This window comes from Bos grunniens, chromosome 22, assembly GCF_055505025.1.
Source record: "Bos grunniens cultivar Pamir isolate PY7600 chromosome 22, Bosgru_T2T1.0, whole genome shotgun sequence".
Lineage (NCBI taxonomy): Eukaryota > Metazoa > Chordata > Mammalia > Artiodactyla > Bovidae > Bos > Bos grunniens.
The window spans coordinates 52,698,740-52,714,446 of record NC_141186.1 but is presented as its reverse complement, the minus strand read 5'-3'; the positions used below and the strand labels follow the sequence as shown (position 1 = coordinate 52,714,446).

General features: G+C 50.1%; 1 protein-coding gene across 16 annotated transcripts in view; it reads left to right on the top strand.

Moving 5' to 3' along the window:
- The window catches only part of KLHL18 (kelch like family member 18), a 126,727-nt gene that overhangs the window by 100,542 nt on the left and 10,478 nt on the right, over nt 1–15,707 (top strand). For 9 of the 16 annotated variants that reach the window (XR_015151729.1, XR_015151726.1, XR_015151727.1 and 6 more), the window contains 5 exons: nt 1,919–2,117; nt 4,829–4,989; nt 6,196–6,332; nt 7,851–8,073; nt 14,093–14,197. Coding sequence is in view for 7 of the 16 variants with exons in the window: in XM_086368323.1 (XP_086224449.1) it covers nt 1,919–2,117; nt 4,829–4,989; nt 6,196–6,332; nt 7,851–8,073; nt 14,093–14,197 (825 nt within the window). In the remaining 9 variants the exon portion in view is untranslated. Of the gene's footprint in view, nt 1–1,918; nt 2,118–4,828; nt 4,990–6,195; nt 6,333–7,835; nt 8,074–14,092; nt 14,198–15,707 lie in introns of all 16 variants that reach the window. The other 7 variants (XR_015151723.1, XR_015151722.1, XM_086368324.1 and 4 more) reach the window with 1 other exon arrangement.

Below are 15,707 nucleotides of genomic sequence, written 5' to 3'. Positions count from 1 at the left end.
AAGGTGAGATGCAAGAATCCTGACCAGAGGGAGGGGTTGACATGTGTCCCAGGCAGCAGTGTGGATCGTCCTTTCCCACGTCTATGGACTCTACCAGCTCCCTGTCCATGGCATTTGAACCCTCTTCTTGATGTCAGAACAATGGAGTTGAGTGACCATGTGCTTATAGAGGCTGGAGTGGGGTAGGGGGTCTCTCCTCGTATCTCATCTGCCAAATGGTATGAGGTGCTTTGAGCAGGTCTCATCCTGAGAAAGGCTAATGATATCTGACAGATGACTGAGCTGACACTCCGACCCTGAGCCCTGTGTTCCCCCCTGGCCATGCTGCTTGTCCATAGGTGCTCCGTGCTCATGTTTCCTTGGCCTTTGAAACTACACTTAGCTTTGCAAAGCAATGGACAGAGCCAGCTCAGGCTGGAACAAAAAACAACTATATAGAATTTAGTCATAAACCAGGCTCCCGAGATGCTCCGCCTTCTCAGTCCCTGACAGGTCTGCTGCTGGGGGGCAGTGCTGAATATTGGTTGGTACGTATAGCTTACTGTAACCCTTAAATCAATAGGGGTGGGAGAGGAGAGAAGGCATTCTCACAAGGAAAGGTGAACCTGGGCAGTTTTTAATGTAATATTTACCATCTCCTACCACAAGACTATCAGTCACAAAATCAAAATAAGAAAAGCCTTGTCCCTCAGGGTCTACTGGTACCATCAAGATTTCGGAACCACATTGAGCTCAGTGGGAATTTTCTCAGATGCAATAATAGTTGGAAAAACAAGCATACTAGAAAGTACTAGAAATTAAACCTGCAGCTGACTTCATACCAGACACCATGCTGAGTGCATTTCCTATGTTCCTGCCTAATGGCCACAGCCCCAGGAGGTGGGTAGCTGTTGGCATCACCTTTTTCTAGGTGAGGTTACTACTGACACTTGAGGAGCCTAAGGAATCCCCCCAAGTCGCCCAGGGTGTCAGGGCCAGAATTGAACCCCAGGTTTCCCTGGCTCTGATGAGCACACGTCTGCCTGAGGGCTTTGGGAACGTTCAGTCTCAGCATCCCCACTTGCTTGTAGAAAGACTGTGAGCACATTTCTTTGTTTCTCTGAGCCTCAGTTTTCCACCTAAAAATGAGCGCAATTACTGTTATTTTGGGGTGTTGTTTAAAAGATCCTAGAGAGGGACTTCCCTAATGGTCCAGCGGCTAAGACTCTGCTCCCAATGCAGGAAGCTCAGGTTCAATCCCTTGGTTGGGGAACTAGATCCCACGTGCTGCAACTGAAAAAGAACCTCATGATGCAACTAAGAGCTGGCCCAGCCAAATAAATAAATATTTTTTTAAAAAAAAGAGATCCTAAAGAATACGTATGGAAGGCCTGGCGCCACATAAGTAATGCATGTCACTGTTGTCTGAGCAGCCAGGCCCAGAGAGCCTCTTTCTGTTTATAAAAAAAATTAAAAAAGAAAAAAAGGAAAAACGTGGAAGGGTCCTGACGTAAGAGAAGTCATCTCTGCATGTGGTTTAAACTCTCATTCTACAACTTCAGGGCCTTCCCGGTGTCCAGAGGTGGACCTTCAACCAAGAATGTCAACGCCTGAAGGAAAGCACAGTTTCCCAGAATGTGCTCCGTTCTCTCCCGAAAGGTGCTTTGCAGGGCTTCCCATAGAGCTCTGTCCACCCTGGCGACACCCGAGTCCCATGAGGCAGACGTCTTTGAAGAGAATCTGCCTTAGTTTTATACCTTTAACAAGTGGAGTCCCAGAGAGGCTCGGCCTGTGTCACCCAGGGAGTTTCCAACAAAGCTGAGGGCCAAGCTTGTGTATTTTCCCCATTCTGTAGCTCTGCTCAGAACCAACTCGAGCATGACGCAAGATCACGTTCCTCCTCTTAACTTTCTTCTTCTCACCTTCTCTATGCCAAAAGGCTTCACCCCAAAAACTGCCTGGGCGTGCGCCAGTTTGCCGAGACCATGATGTGCGCCCTGCTGTACGACGCGGCCAACAGCTTCATCCACCAGCACTTTGTGGAGGTGTCCATGTCAGAGGAGTTCCTGGCCCTGCCCCTGGAGGACGTGCTTGAGCTGGTGTCTCGGGATGAGCTGAACGTGAAATCGGAGGAGCAGGTCTGTAGAGCAGAGTCTGCAGGTGACACGGGGGGCTGATGTTCTTCCTCATCTTTGGAAAAAGTAAAACAGAAGACAGTGCAGATCGTGGTGTGTGTGCCCCGTTGCTGCTCATGGGTTCACTTTATCATACCATCTGCACATTTCACGAGAACTTTTTTCCCACACATTTTAGCGTCTAAATAATACTCAGCTGATTTTATCAACTGCGTGGTCCTCATTCTTCGATGTTTGGGTTATTTTCTCTTAGAAGTAATTTTAGAAAAATTTAGAAAAATTTACTAAGAAAAATTTACTTAGAAAAATTTACTCTTAGAAGTAATGTTTCCATGAACTGGAAATGAGCACAGATAACTTCTTGAAAGAATCTTACTCTAAAGGTGAGTAGAGATAGGGGCAGTGGCTAGGGGGCATATGAAGTCAAGAGGGTCTTGATTGTTTTACGATGAGAGAAATTACAGTACAATTGGACTGTTGATGGGAATTTTCCAGAAGAGGGAAGAATTGGAAATGTAGGAGAAAGGGGAGATTGTTGTCCTGGGGTAAATGAGAATGGACAGAGTGTAGGGTACAGGGAGGGTGTCTGAGAGGAGCTCGGGCCCCTCATGTCCAAGGCGAAAAGGAGAGCCCATGCCCAGCACAGCAGGAAGGGCGGTGTGCTGAGAGAGTCTGCTTACATTGTCTTCTGGTTTGTTCCTGTGTTCTCAACTGAGAGCGAGGGTGAGGGAAGAATGTTAGACGTCTGAGGAGAGATGAAAAGGTACGAGCTAGGCATCAAGGAAAGAGGGGAGAGTAAATAGACGAAGCTCGGGACTTGGAGAGGGCTGGATAGGAGGCAGGGCCGGGTGAGATCTGCAGTCGCAAGTGTCACATAAGCTGGTCGGCCCTGTTGTGTGTTGTCTGTCGGCTGTATGTACTGCTGCAGGGTAGAGAGTGGGTTGTGTTTAAAGAGCTGGGCTTTATCAGGGTACTCAGGTTTTTTCTAGGTAAGTGTGACTAAGAGAAATAGGAGACTAACATGGGCATGATAACCCATGGAACCCGTGTAGGTGAGAGAGCTAAGGAAATGGGCTGGAGGGGGACCTGAGAGGGAGGTGTGGAGTGAGGGAGAGCCATGCCCAAGGCTAGGTAGAGTTGGTTGCTGAGCTGGAAGGACTGGAGGCAGTGGTCAGGTGCTGCTGCTGCTAAGTCGCTTCAGTCGTGTCCGACTCTGTGCGACCCCATAGACGGTAGCCCACCAGGCTCCGCCGTTCCTGGGATTCTCCAGGCAAGAACACTGGAGTGGGTTGCCATTTCCTTCTCCACTGCATGAAAGTGAAAAGTGAAAGGGAAGTCACTCAGCCCTGTTCGACTCTTCATGACCCCATGGACTGCAGCCCACCAGGCTCCTCTGCCCATGGGTTACTGGAGTGGGGTGCCATTGCCTTCTCCGGGTCAGGTGCTAGTATACTTAAAATCATGGAAGGTACTGGCCAAGCGAGGTGTAGGCGATTATAGGGTCCTCTCAGGATAAAGACAACACCTTAGAGTAATCAGGAAAAGCTTAAATGAGGGGCTTCCCTGGTGGATCAGTAGCTAAGGCTTCACACCCCCAGTGCAGACGGCCCAGGTTTGATCCCTGAGCCAGTACCACAGGGAACTGGTACCACAGGCCGCAACTAAGAGTTTGCATGCTGCAACCAAGATCCCACGCAGCCTAATTAATTACAAAAGAAAATCTTAAATGAAAGCGGATGGTTTTAATAGCCAGAGAGGAGTGAAGGTCATCCTTTCTGTTGAACAAAAGTGTGGTGCAGGGTGTCTTAAGAGGACAGTGAGTTGGAGGGCAATGAGGGCTGGGCAGTGAAGGGCATCAGCCACAGGGTTGAGAGGAGGTGTATTTGGACCCAGCACTACAGACACCCGGAGCACCATGGCAGCAAGGCCTCTGCTCAACTGGCCACAGGTCTGGGAGTATCATGAAGCTGTACCTTGGCCGAAGGAGCCCCAGGCTCCATCAGACACTCAGCAGAGATGTTAGTCCCAGCTCAGCTCCTTTCCTTAAAGTCCGAAGAGTCCTCTCCCCTGCATGTTAGTGACCATCAAAGAAGCAAAGCCTGAGCTCAGCAGCATGGACCCTGAGATTTAGAGGAGCACACCCTATCCCAGGAGCAAGGTGTCCTGCACTGGTTCGTCCACTAGTTAATATGGCCCAGGGCAGCTCACATGTGCTGTAGTACATTCTTCAAGGGCCTTTGGGCTTCAGAGGGAGAGATGCTTGTGACTGGAGCCCCCGGGGAAGGCTCCTTGGAAAACCCACTTCTGAATCCAGGCCTTAAAGAAATGGGAATGAGTTTAGATGGAAAGGAAGAGATTCGGGCATTCTAGGTGAAGGGGGCAGCCGGCCTGCCTAGAGAAGAGGATGCAGGAGCTGCGGGAATTAAGGTCGACAGTGCTTTGTTGTAGGAGAGGAAGAAGGAACCTCGGGCAGGTTTTCATTAGGAAGTCATAGTGAAAGCGAGGATGGTGTTCCAGTAGCCTCGGCTTGCCCCTCAAGAGACTGGACCGGATGGGGTAGCTGGGGACGTGGAGAGAAGGCGGTGGATTCAGGAGGCAAGTCAGAGGAAAGATGGGTGGGCCCAAGGGAGTGGAGGGTTTGAGATTGGGGGGTACTGGGGTGCAGGCTCTGGGTGGAGGGGTTGCTACCAGCGTTCCCCTCTCTGTTGTGGCAGGTCTTCGAGGCCGTGCTGACCTGGGTCAGGTACGACCGGGATCAGAGGGGGCCCTGCCTGCCCGAGCTGCTCTCCAATATCCGCCTGCCCCTCTGCCGGCCCCAGTTCCTGTCGGACCGCGTGCAGCAGGATGACCTGGTGCGTTGCTGCCACAAGTGCAGGTAAGCGGAGGTGGGCCTGCACACGGATGCTGCCCAGGGTCTGGCGGGGAAGAGAACCTGGCCGCTTCGTTCAGGGGAAGAAGCATTTGGAGTGGTCATTCTGAATTTGTGGCACACAGGTTGATCTGCCTTCTGTCTAGAACCTAGAAGGGTCCAAGTCTGTCACGTTGAGCAGAGAAATGTGCCCTGTTTAAGCATCAAGACAGAAGGGTCTTCCTCCCCTAAGTTATCTGAGGATTTTCTAGCATCGCCATCCATTGAGCTGTTATGAGCTTACAGACGTCTGTCTTGCGTGCCCTGACCCTGTTCTCACCAGCAGCTGACTTAGTGGTGACTTCCTGGGGCTCCTTGTGCTCCTCCGTAAACATTAGTCAGTGTGCTGGCCTTGGGTGGGTTTGTCCAGCTGCAGTACTGGGCGGGGTGGGTGGGGCATGTTTAGGAGCAGGCAGAAATGGTACCCAGGGTAAACCAAAGAGACTGTGATGCGGCAGAGCCACCAAAACAGCTCAGGAGACGCCATCCGCGGGGGAGGAGGTTGTAAAGTAGAGCAGCAGCGGAGCGTCTGCGTCTTCCTTCTTGCTCATCACATTCCACATTCGCAGCTGGCTCAGGAGGAAGTCGGGGGGTGGGGGGGCAAGCAGTGTGAAGGTGTGTGTCAGGTTGGGCTGGAGGTGTGGCTGGAGGCAGCTGAGCCCCTGGAATGAGCAGTCTCAAGGGTGCCGTTGGGGAGTTTGAGCTTGGTTCTGTAGGCAGTGGGTAGTTACGGAAGGGTCTTAATTAGAAAACCAACCTGGACGGCAGGGTGGAGGCCGGCCTGGAGTCAGGGGGTCTCTCAGGAGCAGGTGGCTTCTGCCGCCTCAGTCCAGATGAGATGGTTCATCGCAGGGTGTGAGTTACAGGAAAGAAAAGGAAGAGCTGGGTCTGAGTGGCAACAGGATGCAGGCAGCTTGTTGAGCCTCCCCAAGCCCAGCTAGTTTATACAAGACTGTTTTTCTTCTATTTAGCTAGCGGAGGTGGGCTCCACTCATCTCGTCCCTCCAGTGTCGAGTGGGTCTCAGTGGTTGTGTGTAGTTTCCCTGGACTCGCCTGCGTTCTTTGAGACCAAACCTTCCTCCTAGGCTTCCCATGCAGTTGTGGGTGGGACCTGAAAATGTGGGGCAAGAGAAGAGAGTCCTTCCTGTCCTGGATTCTTGCACTTTATTCCAGGGACCTGGTAGATGAAGCAAAGGACTATCACCTCATGCCAGAGCGCCGGCCCCACCTGCCGGCTTTCAGAACTCGGCCTCGCTGCTGCACATCCATCGCTGGGCTCATCTATGCTGTGGGGGGCCTCAACTCAGCAGGTATCTTGCAGCTCCCCTTCATAGAGCCCCGTCTTGGCCGCCGTGGTTGAAGAAGCACCCAACAAGCTAGCCTGGCTCCCCTGCTTCCTCTCCCTGGTGCCTTTTGATTTTATATCATCGCTCTGCTGTTAGGGCATGTCAGATATTAATACTCTTGAAACAGAATATCAGAGCACAAAAGGTCTTTAGAAATCCTGCAGGCCTGGCCTTCACAGTGAGGAAATTGAGGCTCAGAGAACTTGATCTGTGTTCACACAAGTTCTTTGGGCTGAGCAAGGGCCTGGCTCCTGGGCCCACACTCATTCTCTAATATCCTGTCAGCTACGGGATTTACTCGGCTCTGGATAGGATATAATCAGAGACCCAATTCTGTTACCAGGCTAATCACATCGGGTCGTGTGGCCCTCTGGGCTTAGACTCTGAGATGTCACCGTGTAAGAAGCCAGATTCTCCAAGTACGCAGGGTCTGCACTGTCAGTACTTTTCACTCTTGGACTCTTAGCCTCTAGTGAAATACACGTGCCTTATAGTCCTCGTGTTCTTGGCACTCCTGTGTCATACAGTCAGGCTCTCAGGAACGCTCCCTGGAGCCCGGGCCCCTCCTGCCCACCCCAGGTGTCACTGTCGGGCGGGAGTACTCTAGGAGAGGGCAGTGGAGACTGCTGAGTCCTTGCAGTGCAGAGGCACAGGGAGTTGTCACCTAGGATGTGAAGGCCTGGCCTCTTCAGAGGCTGCCAGGCTGATGGGAGGTGGGGAGCTGGTGGGCAGTCCTGGGCAGTTTTGCTTTTGATTGAAACTTCGTGGGGAGATGGGTCCTGGCCTCTGCTGCTTGTTAACCATATGACCTGGAAAAGGTAAGTCCTCAACTAGTGAACGTAGAGCATGGCAGGTGCTGAGTGTCCCAAAACAGAAGAAAACAGGGAGGGGGTTATTTTATTTGATCTTTTTAAAAAAAAAAACAACAACAATAGTGAAAATGGTGGGGTTGGAGTTACTCCTGCTGCCGTGGTTACCATTTGTTGAGCACGGGGTATAGTCTAGAACTCTGCTAGGTGTTCTGTCATGTAATCCTCGTGGGAACTCTGCCCTGGAAATGATCTCACGTGTGAGCACAGAAGATGGGGATGCCAAGCAGCTTGCCCAGGGCCCCCTGCTAGGAAGCAACAGTCGCACTGGAGCCATGCCCTGCTCTGTGGGCATGCCGCCCGGGTCGGGGAAATAGTGGACCCCATTTGCCTTCACCTTTGCCTTTCAGCAGGTGAAGAACCTTCTTGCCACTTAAAAGCGCCCTGTCTAGAAAGGAAACAAGCGCCTCCAGTCTGCTTCTGATTTCCCTTAAAGAATTAGGTTTGAGGTTATCCCCGGCTCCAGTTCCACAGGGGGCCCTCCAGCCTTGAGTGATTGTGTGGGAAGAGCTGATAAGATCAAGTCGAACATGCCATGTAATCATTGCCCAGCAGCTGTGATCTAAACGAGCGGTCTCATTTGTTTTAATTTGAGTAGCAAATTTTTATGCAGGTGACTCCCTGAATGTGGTGGAAGTGTTTGACCCCGTCGCCAACCGCTGGGAGAAGTGCCATCCCATGAGCACAGCCCGCAGCCGCGTCGGCGTGGCCGTGGTGAATGGGCTCCTCTACGCCATCGGCGGGTACGACGGCCAGCTGCGGCTGAGCACCGTGGAGGTCTACAACCCGGAGACGGACACATGGACTCGAGTGAGGAGCATGAACAGCAAGAGAAGGTATTCTGGGAGCAGGCTGCACGTCCTGCGTCACTCTTTGGGACCCCGTGGTCTAGGATGGTGGCGCCATCCTAGATCAGCAGGACACGAAGTAAAACAAACGCAGGCTTCGGCCTGGGGATCCCTGCAGCCGCTGCCCGTACCTCCTGGGAGCCAGCACCCCCGTCTGCTTGTGGTAAAACCCCTGCCTTGTCCTTTGAGGAACCTGGGGAGATGACACAGAGGCGTGTGGACATTGTACTGTAACTTAAGTGCCAGATAAGGACTGGAGGTTTTTATTATGGAAGACGCGAGGAGGGAGAGAAGCTGGGCTGGAACATCGGGAAGGTTTCGGCAAAGAGGTGCCGGGACCACAGTTTGAAAGCTGAAGAGTAAGGAGGATTTAACTTCTGTCAGTCACACGAGGGAGTTGGAGGGAATTCCTCCCTATGCTCTCTTTCCCCCCAGGATCCCTGCCCCACATGCTTTCACTGGCAGGGGCTTTGTGGAGCACAGCAGTGCTCTTTACCTGGGGGCTCCACACGGTCCCCAGGCCTGAGCACACAGCTGGCTGTGAGGTGGACCAAGCTTGGGTCTCCTAACGCCTTCCAGCCACTTGTCTGCTTCTGCCCACGTTTCCTGAGTAAGACGAGAGATGAGAGGACATCCAAGGTGCCCTGTTCGTTTAACCAGAACGGTTGTGCGTTGATCCTTTTTATGTATTGCGCCTCCTAGACATATGCCCAACTTTGGAAGGAAAAAGTTAAGATGATATTATTTTTGAAAAGCCCTGGACCAGCTGCCCTTTAAGGGCCTTGTCTACTTTTGTAATTCTGTGGCCTGAGTATTTGCCTCACAAACCCCTTTGTCTGGCTGTGATTTGGGTTTTGTCCTCGTAAGCTCATGTGAAAAAAGAGAGAGATGCCAGTCACTGTGTGTGTGAGGAAGAGGAGTCATGTTTCAGCGTGGAAGTCCTTTGCCACATGGAAGTGTCACAGCCATGATACACGTTGTCCTCATTCAGTTGTGTCTGTGTGTGACCTCGAGCAGGGAGGAACCTGCCTTTGTATCAGTGAGATTCACAAAAGGCCAAAGAGCTTCGTTTTTGGAAGAAAATATATGTAGAAAAGATCTGCCCTCTAGTGGTTCCTTCTCCTCCTGCCTCTGCCTCGGGGCTTCCCCTTCTGGCTCCTTCGGTCCTTTGCAGCTTTCTATGGCCTCAAGTGACTCACTGCTCAATATCCCCCATCAGGAGGGCCTTTTTCGCTTTAATGGCCATGAGTTGTTTTTCGTTGCGTGTCTGCTCTGGGCTGCTTGCTAGCTTCGACGTCACAAGGTCTGGAATGCTGTCTGGGAGGAGCCCGCCGGGTGGCACCTTCTCTCACTGTGGTTATTAGGCGCACAGGCCCAGCTCCATTGCATCCCCCTGAAGTGACAAACTGCCTTAAAATGTGCATGGTCACTTCTCCTCTGATGAACCACATGCCTTCTCTCCTGCTGGCTGGTGACAGCCTCCTTTCTACCGTTGTTCCCTGCCCTCCTCTAGTCCTGCAGGCTCCTTGCCCAGAGCCCTATCCCATGACTGTTCCAGTCCACAGCGGTCAGTTCAGTTCAGTTTAGTCGCTCAGTTGTGTCCAACTCTTTGCGACCCCATGGACTGCAGCACGCCAGGCCTCCCTGTCCATCACCAATTCCCCGAGCTTGCTCAGACTCATGTCCATTGAGTCGCTGATGCCATCCAACCATCTCAACCTGTCTCCCCCTTCTGCTCCTGCCTTCAGTCTTTCCCAGCATCAGGGTCTTTTCAAATGAGTTAGTTCTTCGCATCAGGTGGCCAAAGTATTGGAGTTTCAGCTTTAGCATCAGTCCTTCCAATGAATATTCAGGACTGATTTCCTTTAGGATGGACTGGTTGGATCTCCTTGCAGTCCAAGGGACTCTCAAGAGTCTTCTCCAACACCACAGTTCAAAAGCATCAATTCTTTGACACTCAGCTCTCTTTATAGTCCAACTCTCACATCCATACATAATTACTGGAAAAACCATAGCTCTGACTAGATGGACCTTTCTCGGCAAAGTAATGTCTCTGCTTTTAATATGCTGTCTAGGTTTATCATATCAGTAATCTCAGATATGTAGATGACACCACCCGCATGACAGAAAGTGAAGAAGAACTAAAGAACCTCTTGATAAAAGTGAAAGAGGAGAGTGAAAAAGTTGGCTTAAAGCTCAACATTCAGAAAACTAAGATCATGGCATCTGGTCCCATCAGTTCAGTTCAGTTCAGTCACTCAGTCGTGTCCGACTCTTTGCGACCCCATGAATCGCAGCACGCCAGGCCTCCCTGTCCATCATCAACTCCCAGAGTTCACTCAAACTCACGTCCATCGAGTCAGTGATGCCATCCAGCCATCTCATCCTCTGTCATCCCCTTCTCCTCCTGCCCCCAAATCCCTCCCAGCATCAGAGTCTTTTCCAATGAGTTAACTCTTTGCATGAGGTGGCCAAAGTACTGGAGTTTCAGCTTTAGCATCATTCCTTCCAAAGAGCACCCAAAGCTGATCTCCTTTAGAATGGACTGGTTGGATCTCCTTACAGTCCAAGGGACTCTCAAGAGTCTTCTCCAACACCACAGTTCAAAAGCATCAATTCTTTGGCGCTCAGCTTTCTTCACAGTCCAACTCACATCCATACATGACTACTGGAAAAACCATAGCCTTGACTAGACGGACATTTGTTGGCAAAGTAATGTCTCTGCTTTTTAATATGCTGTCTACTACTACTACTACTAAGTCACTTTAGTCCTGTCTGACTCTGTGTGACCCCACAGACAGCAGCCCACCAGGCTCCCCTGTCCCTGGGATTCCCCAGGCAAGAACACTGGAGTGGGTTGCCATTTCCTTCTCCAATGCATTAAAGTGAAGAGTGAAAGTGAAGTCGCTCAGTCGTGTCCGACTCTAGCAACCCCATGGACTGCAGCCCACCAGGCTCCTTCGTCCATGGGATTTTCCAGGCAAGAGTACTGGAATGGGGTGCCATTGCCTTCTCCAGAATATGCTGTCTAGGTTGATCGTAACTTTTCTTCCAAGGAGTACGCGTCTTTTAATTTCATGGCTGCAGTCACCATCTGCAGTGATTTTGGAGCCCCAAAAAATAAAATCTGACACTGTTTCCACTGTTTCCCATCAGTTCATGGCAAATAGATGGGGAAACAGTGGGGAGCCCCCACGGTTTTTTGGAGGCCCCAAAATCACTGCAGATGGTGATTGCAACTATGAAATTAAAAGACGCTTAGTCCTTGGAAGGAAAGTTATGACCAACCTAGACAGCATAATCAAAAGCAGAGACATTACTTTGCCAACAAAGGTCCATCTAGTCAAGGCTATGGTTTTTCCAGTGGTCATGTATGGATGTGAGAGTTGGACTGTGAAGAAAGCTGTGTGCCGAAGAATTGATGCTTTTGAACTGTGGTGTTGGAGAAGACTCTTGAGAGTCCCTTGGACTGCAAGGAGATCCAACCAGTCAGTTCTAAAAGAAATCAGTCTTATGGACTCTGTGGGAGAGGGAGAGGGTGGGAAGATTTGGGAGAATGGCATTGAAACATGTAAAATATCATGTATGAAACGAAAAAAAAAAAATCAGTCCTGAATATTCATTGGAAGGACTAATGCTAAAGCATCCAATACTTTGGCCACCTGATGCCAAAAGCTGACTCATTGGAAAAGACCCTATGCTGGAAAAGATTGAGGGCAGGAGGAGAAGGGGATGACAGAGGATAAGATGGTTGTATGGCATCGCTGACTCAATGGACGTGAGTTTGGGTAGGCTCCGGGAGTTGGTGATGGACAGGGAGGCCTGGTGTGCTGCAGCTCATGGGGTCGCAAAGAGTCGGACACGATTGAGCGACTGAACTGAGGTTGGTCATACCTTTTCTTCCAAGGAGCAAGTGTCTTTTAATTTCATGGCTGCAATCACCATCTGCAGTGATTTTGGAGCCCAAGAAAATAAAGTCTGTCACTGTTTCCATTGTTTCCCCATCTATTGTCCAAGAAGTGATGGGACCAGATGCCATGATCTCAGTTTTTTGAATGTTGAGATTTAAGCAAGCTTTTTCACTCTCCTCTTACACTTTTATCAAGAGGCTCTTCAGTTCTTCTTTGCTTTCTACCGTAAGGGTGGTATCATCTGCATATGTGAGGTTATTGATATTTCTCCCAGCAATCTTGATTCCAGCTTGTGCTTCATCCAGCCCAACATTTCACATGATGTACTCTGTATATAAGTTAAATAAGGGTGACAGTATACAGCATTGATGTACTCCTTTCCCAATTTGGCACCAGGCTGTTGTTTCATGTCCAGTTCTAACTGTTGCTTCTTGACCCACATTCAGATTTCTCAGGAGGCAGGTCAGGTGGTCTGGTATTCCCATGTCTTGAAGAATTTTCCACAGTTTGTTGTGATCTACACAGTCCAAAGCTTTGGCATAATCAATAAAGCAGAAGTAGATGTTTTTCTGGAATTGCCTTGCTTTTTCTGTGAGCCAACAGATGTTGGCAATTTGATCTCTGGATCCTCTGTCTTTCCTAAATCCACCTCGGACATCTGGAAGTCCACAGTTTACGTACTGTTGAAGCCTGGCTTGGAGAATTTTGAGCATTGCTTTGCTAGTGTGTGAGATGAGTGCAGTTGTGTGGTAGTTCCCCTTGTCTCTTCACACTGTCTTTACCATTTCATTAAAAGGTAATGTCACATGGTTTTGTGGCACCTCTCAGTCCTTCTTACATTTTTGTTCAATTCCACAGTTGTTACTTTTGCCTACTTCTAGAAGGACAGTAACATGTCTAGTGAGTTTGTGACCTTCCCACAGTCCTCTCCTCAGGCAAGTCCTGTCCTCTTTCAGGCTGACTGAGGGATGTCACGTGGATCACTGTGATTTGCTGTGTACATTAGAAAGGGGGCTGTAAAACCTGGCATCCTTTATTTTACTGTTTGTTAGACACCGAGATTCGCTTTTAATCTTCTTCAGCATCAGGTCTGAACACAGTGAATCGGGCAGCTTGGCACTCATGTTTCATTTTCATGAGGCTTTGTGTAGACCAGAAGACTGTATGATTACACCAGATCCCTGCTTCTTTGGTATTAGGAGAGCTTGGCACGATGAACAGTGTGGGAGACAGGCCCTCTGGGCAGCCCTGAGAGGATCGCCTGGCCTCCTCAAGCCACAGCTGCCCATCTCTGCAGGGGTGATGGTGATGCCTCCCATGGGATCGCTGAGGGTGCGAAATAGCAAGTAGAGAGCACCTGCTGTGTGCAGTGGGTGTGAAATAAACAGGAGCTGTTGCCTGACCCCTCAGACAAGTTAGGGGACATGCAGGGCCATGTATGTAACAAAAAGATGTCTGCCATACCTTATAGTGAAATGTGTGGGGAGATCACAGTCACCCACATGTTAAGGGATTGTTCCTTACAAAGCACCACACTCAGCAGTGTCAGGGTCTCACTGTGAGGACCCCTGTCTTCCAGGAGGTCCCCACTTGTCAAGAGATGGCGGGTCGATGTCTGGTACCCCTCTGGGCAGGGCCTTTGGCTCGCTCGGCTCTCTAGACCCGGTGCCCTGGACGGTATGCCTGGTGAAGGTCTGGTGTGCTGGACGAATGGGTGATGGACAGCTGTGAGAAAGGAGCTGCGCTGGGAGTGTGAGGTCGGGAGGGACTCATTCTTGCTGAGGAATCCAGGATGGCTTCTGGAGGAGCATAGGGAGGAATTTGACCTAGGCCTTAAAGGTGAATCCTACCCTGAGCACGGCAGGGCAGAAGAGCATATCAAGGGCTGAGAAGGAGGTGGAGGAGGCACCCCGGGCAGGAGGCAAGAGGAACCCCAGGGCGGTTCCATTTCCATTTTACACCGTTGCTTAAGCACATACCTGGGATTTAGGTCTGTTCTAGAAGGAGGCGGTTTGGGGCTCAGCTTACTTCTCTGCACGTGAGAGGTTGCCTCGGGAAGTCTGAAGCCCTCGGGATAACAGCTGTGTCTGTTTCAGTGCCATGGGGACGGTCGTGCTGGACGGACAGATCTACGTCTGTGGTGGCTACGATGGCAACTCTTCTCTCAGCTCTGTGGAGACCTACTCACCTGAGACAGACAAGTAAGGAATCCAGCTCCCCTGGGGCATTGGAGCTTGTTAGAGTATGAAGATCAAAAGTGCTCTCCTCATGCTTCTCGAGGTTAAGGAAGATTTCTCCTGTTCAGCCCCTGTGGCGTATGTTAGTTGCTCAGTTGTATCTGACTCTTCGCAACCCCATAGACTACAGCCCTTCAGTCTCCTCTGTCCATGAAATTCTCCAGGCAAGAATACTGGAGTGGATTGCTGTTCCCTTCTCCGGGATGTTTTCCCAACCCAGGGATCAAACCCTGGTCTCCTGCATTCAGTAAAGAATCCAGGCAGATTCTTTACTGTCTGAACCACCAGGGAAGTCTACCACCTGTACTTCCTTGCATGTAATAGGTATTTAATAACCTTTGATTAAATGAATGAATAATTAAATTTTAAAAATAAATAGTCTGCATAGGTACTTGGAAACACCTGTTAATGCTCTGTACCACTTAAATAAATCAACTCATTTTAATGGAAATGCATGTGAAAGGGCATGGGAAATAGATGAATAGCACTTTCCAGAATGGGTAATATATGATTTTGGGGGAAAAAATTATACACTAAATTAAAGAAGCTTGGGAAACATTGATGTCTGTACCACCAGAGGCCTCGTCTTCCCATAACACATATTAGCATTTTAAAAGACTGAAAAATTCTGCAGTAGAGAAACCTCTTTAATTTCACTGTATCTGTCACCATCCTGTGGTCTCATTTTGTGGAACACTCTTTGAAAAACACCAGCAAGGTTAGCCCAAGCTTTTCATTTCAGTATTTTAATCTGCTTGTATTCAGTATTTGAATCCTACAGTATAAACACATTGGATCCATCACAGAGCGTTTAAGCCTTTATTCCACATGCTTAACCAACCTATTAAGTGTCAGGCAGCGAGCAGGATTTCTAAGATGGTTAAGCAGCACCTCGTCTGCCGGGGCCAGTGCACACAGCGATGGTCTTCCTCTGGGGGCCTGTGTCTAGAGCTCTTAGGTACAGAGTGGGGAGGGCTTCCATCTTCCCACGGCTGAGGGGGCAGAGTCAGGTTGCAGAGATACCTTCTGAGGGGAAATGCACATCCCAGGAGAAGAGACAGCAGGGAGAGAGGCTTGCAGATAAGAAAGAGCTGCTGTGTGAGGTTGAGGAGCAGGTGTGGGTGGCACATGGCAGAAGGCACAGCTGGAAAGAGGATGAGGACCCAGTGGCAAAGAAGCACGTTAAGGAACTTGGAGTCGCCTTAGAGGAAATAGGAGTTGTCAGAGGACATTCCGTGCCCGGGGGGATGGGAATGATCTGAAAGCCAGCCCCAAAAGCAGGCAGTGGCAATGGTCCCACAGGAGGCCACAGCCAGCGCAACGGCAGTGAAATGGGGACAAGCAATGACCAGGAGGCAAACCAGCGGAGATATGGTGACCACAGAATGTTGATGATGGAGAAGTGGTCTTAAAAAATTCCGAAACTGTAAATCTAGCAGCTAGATGGCTGGTGGTCCCATTCACAAGACCAGAG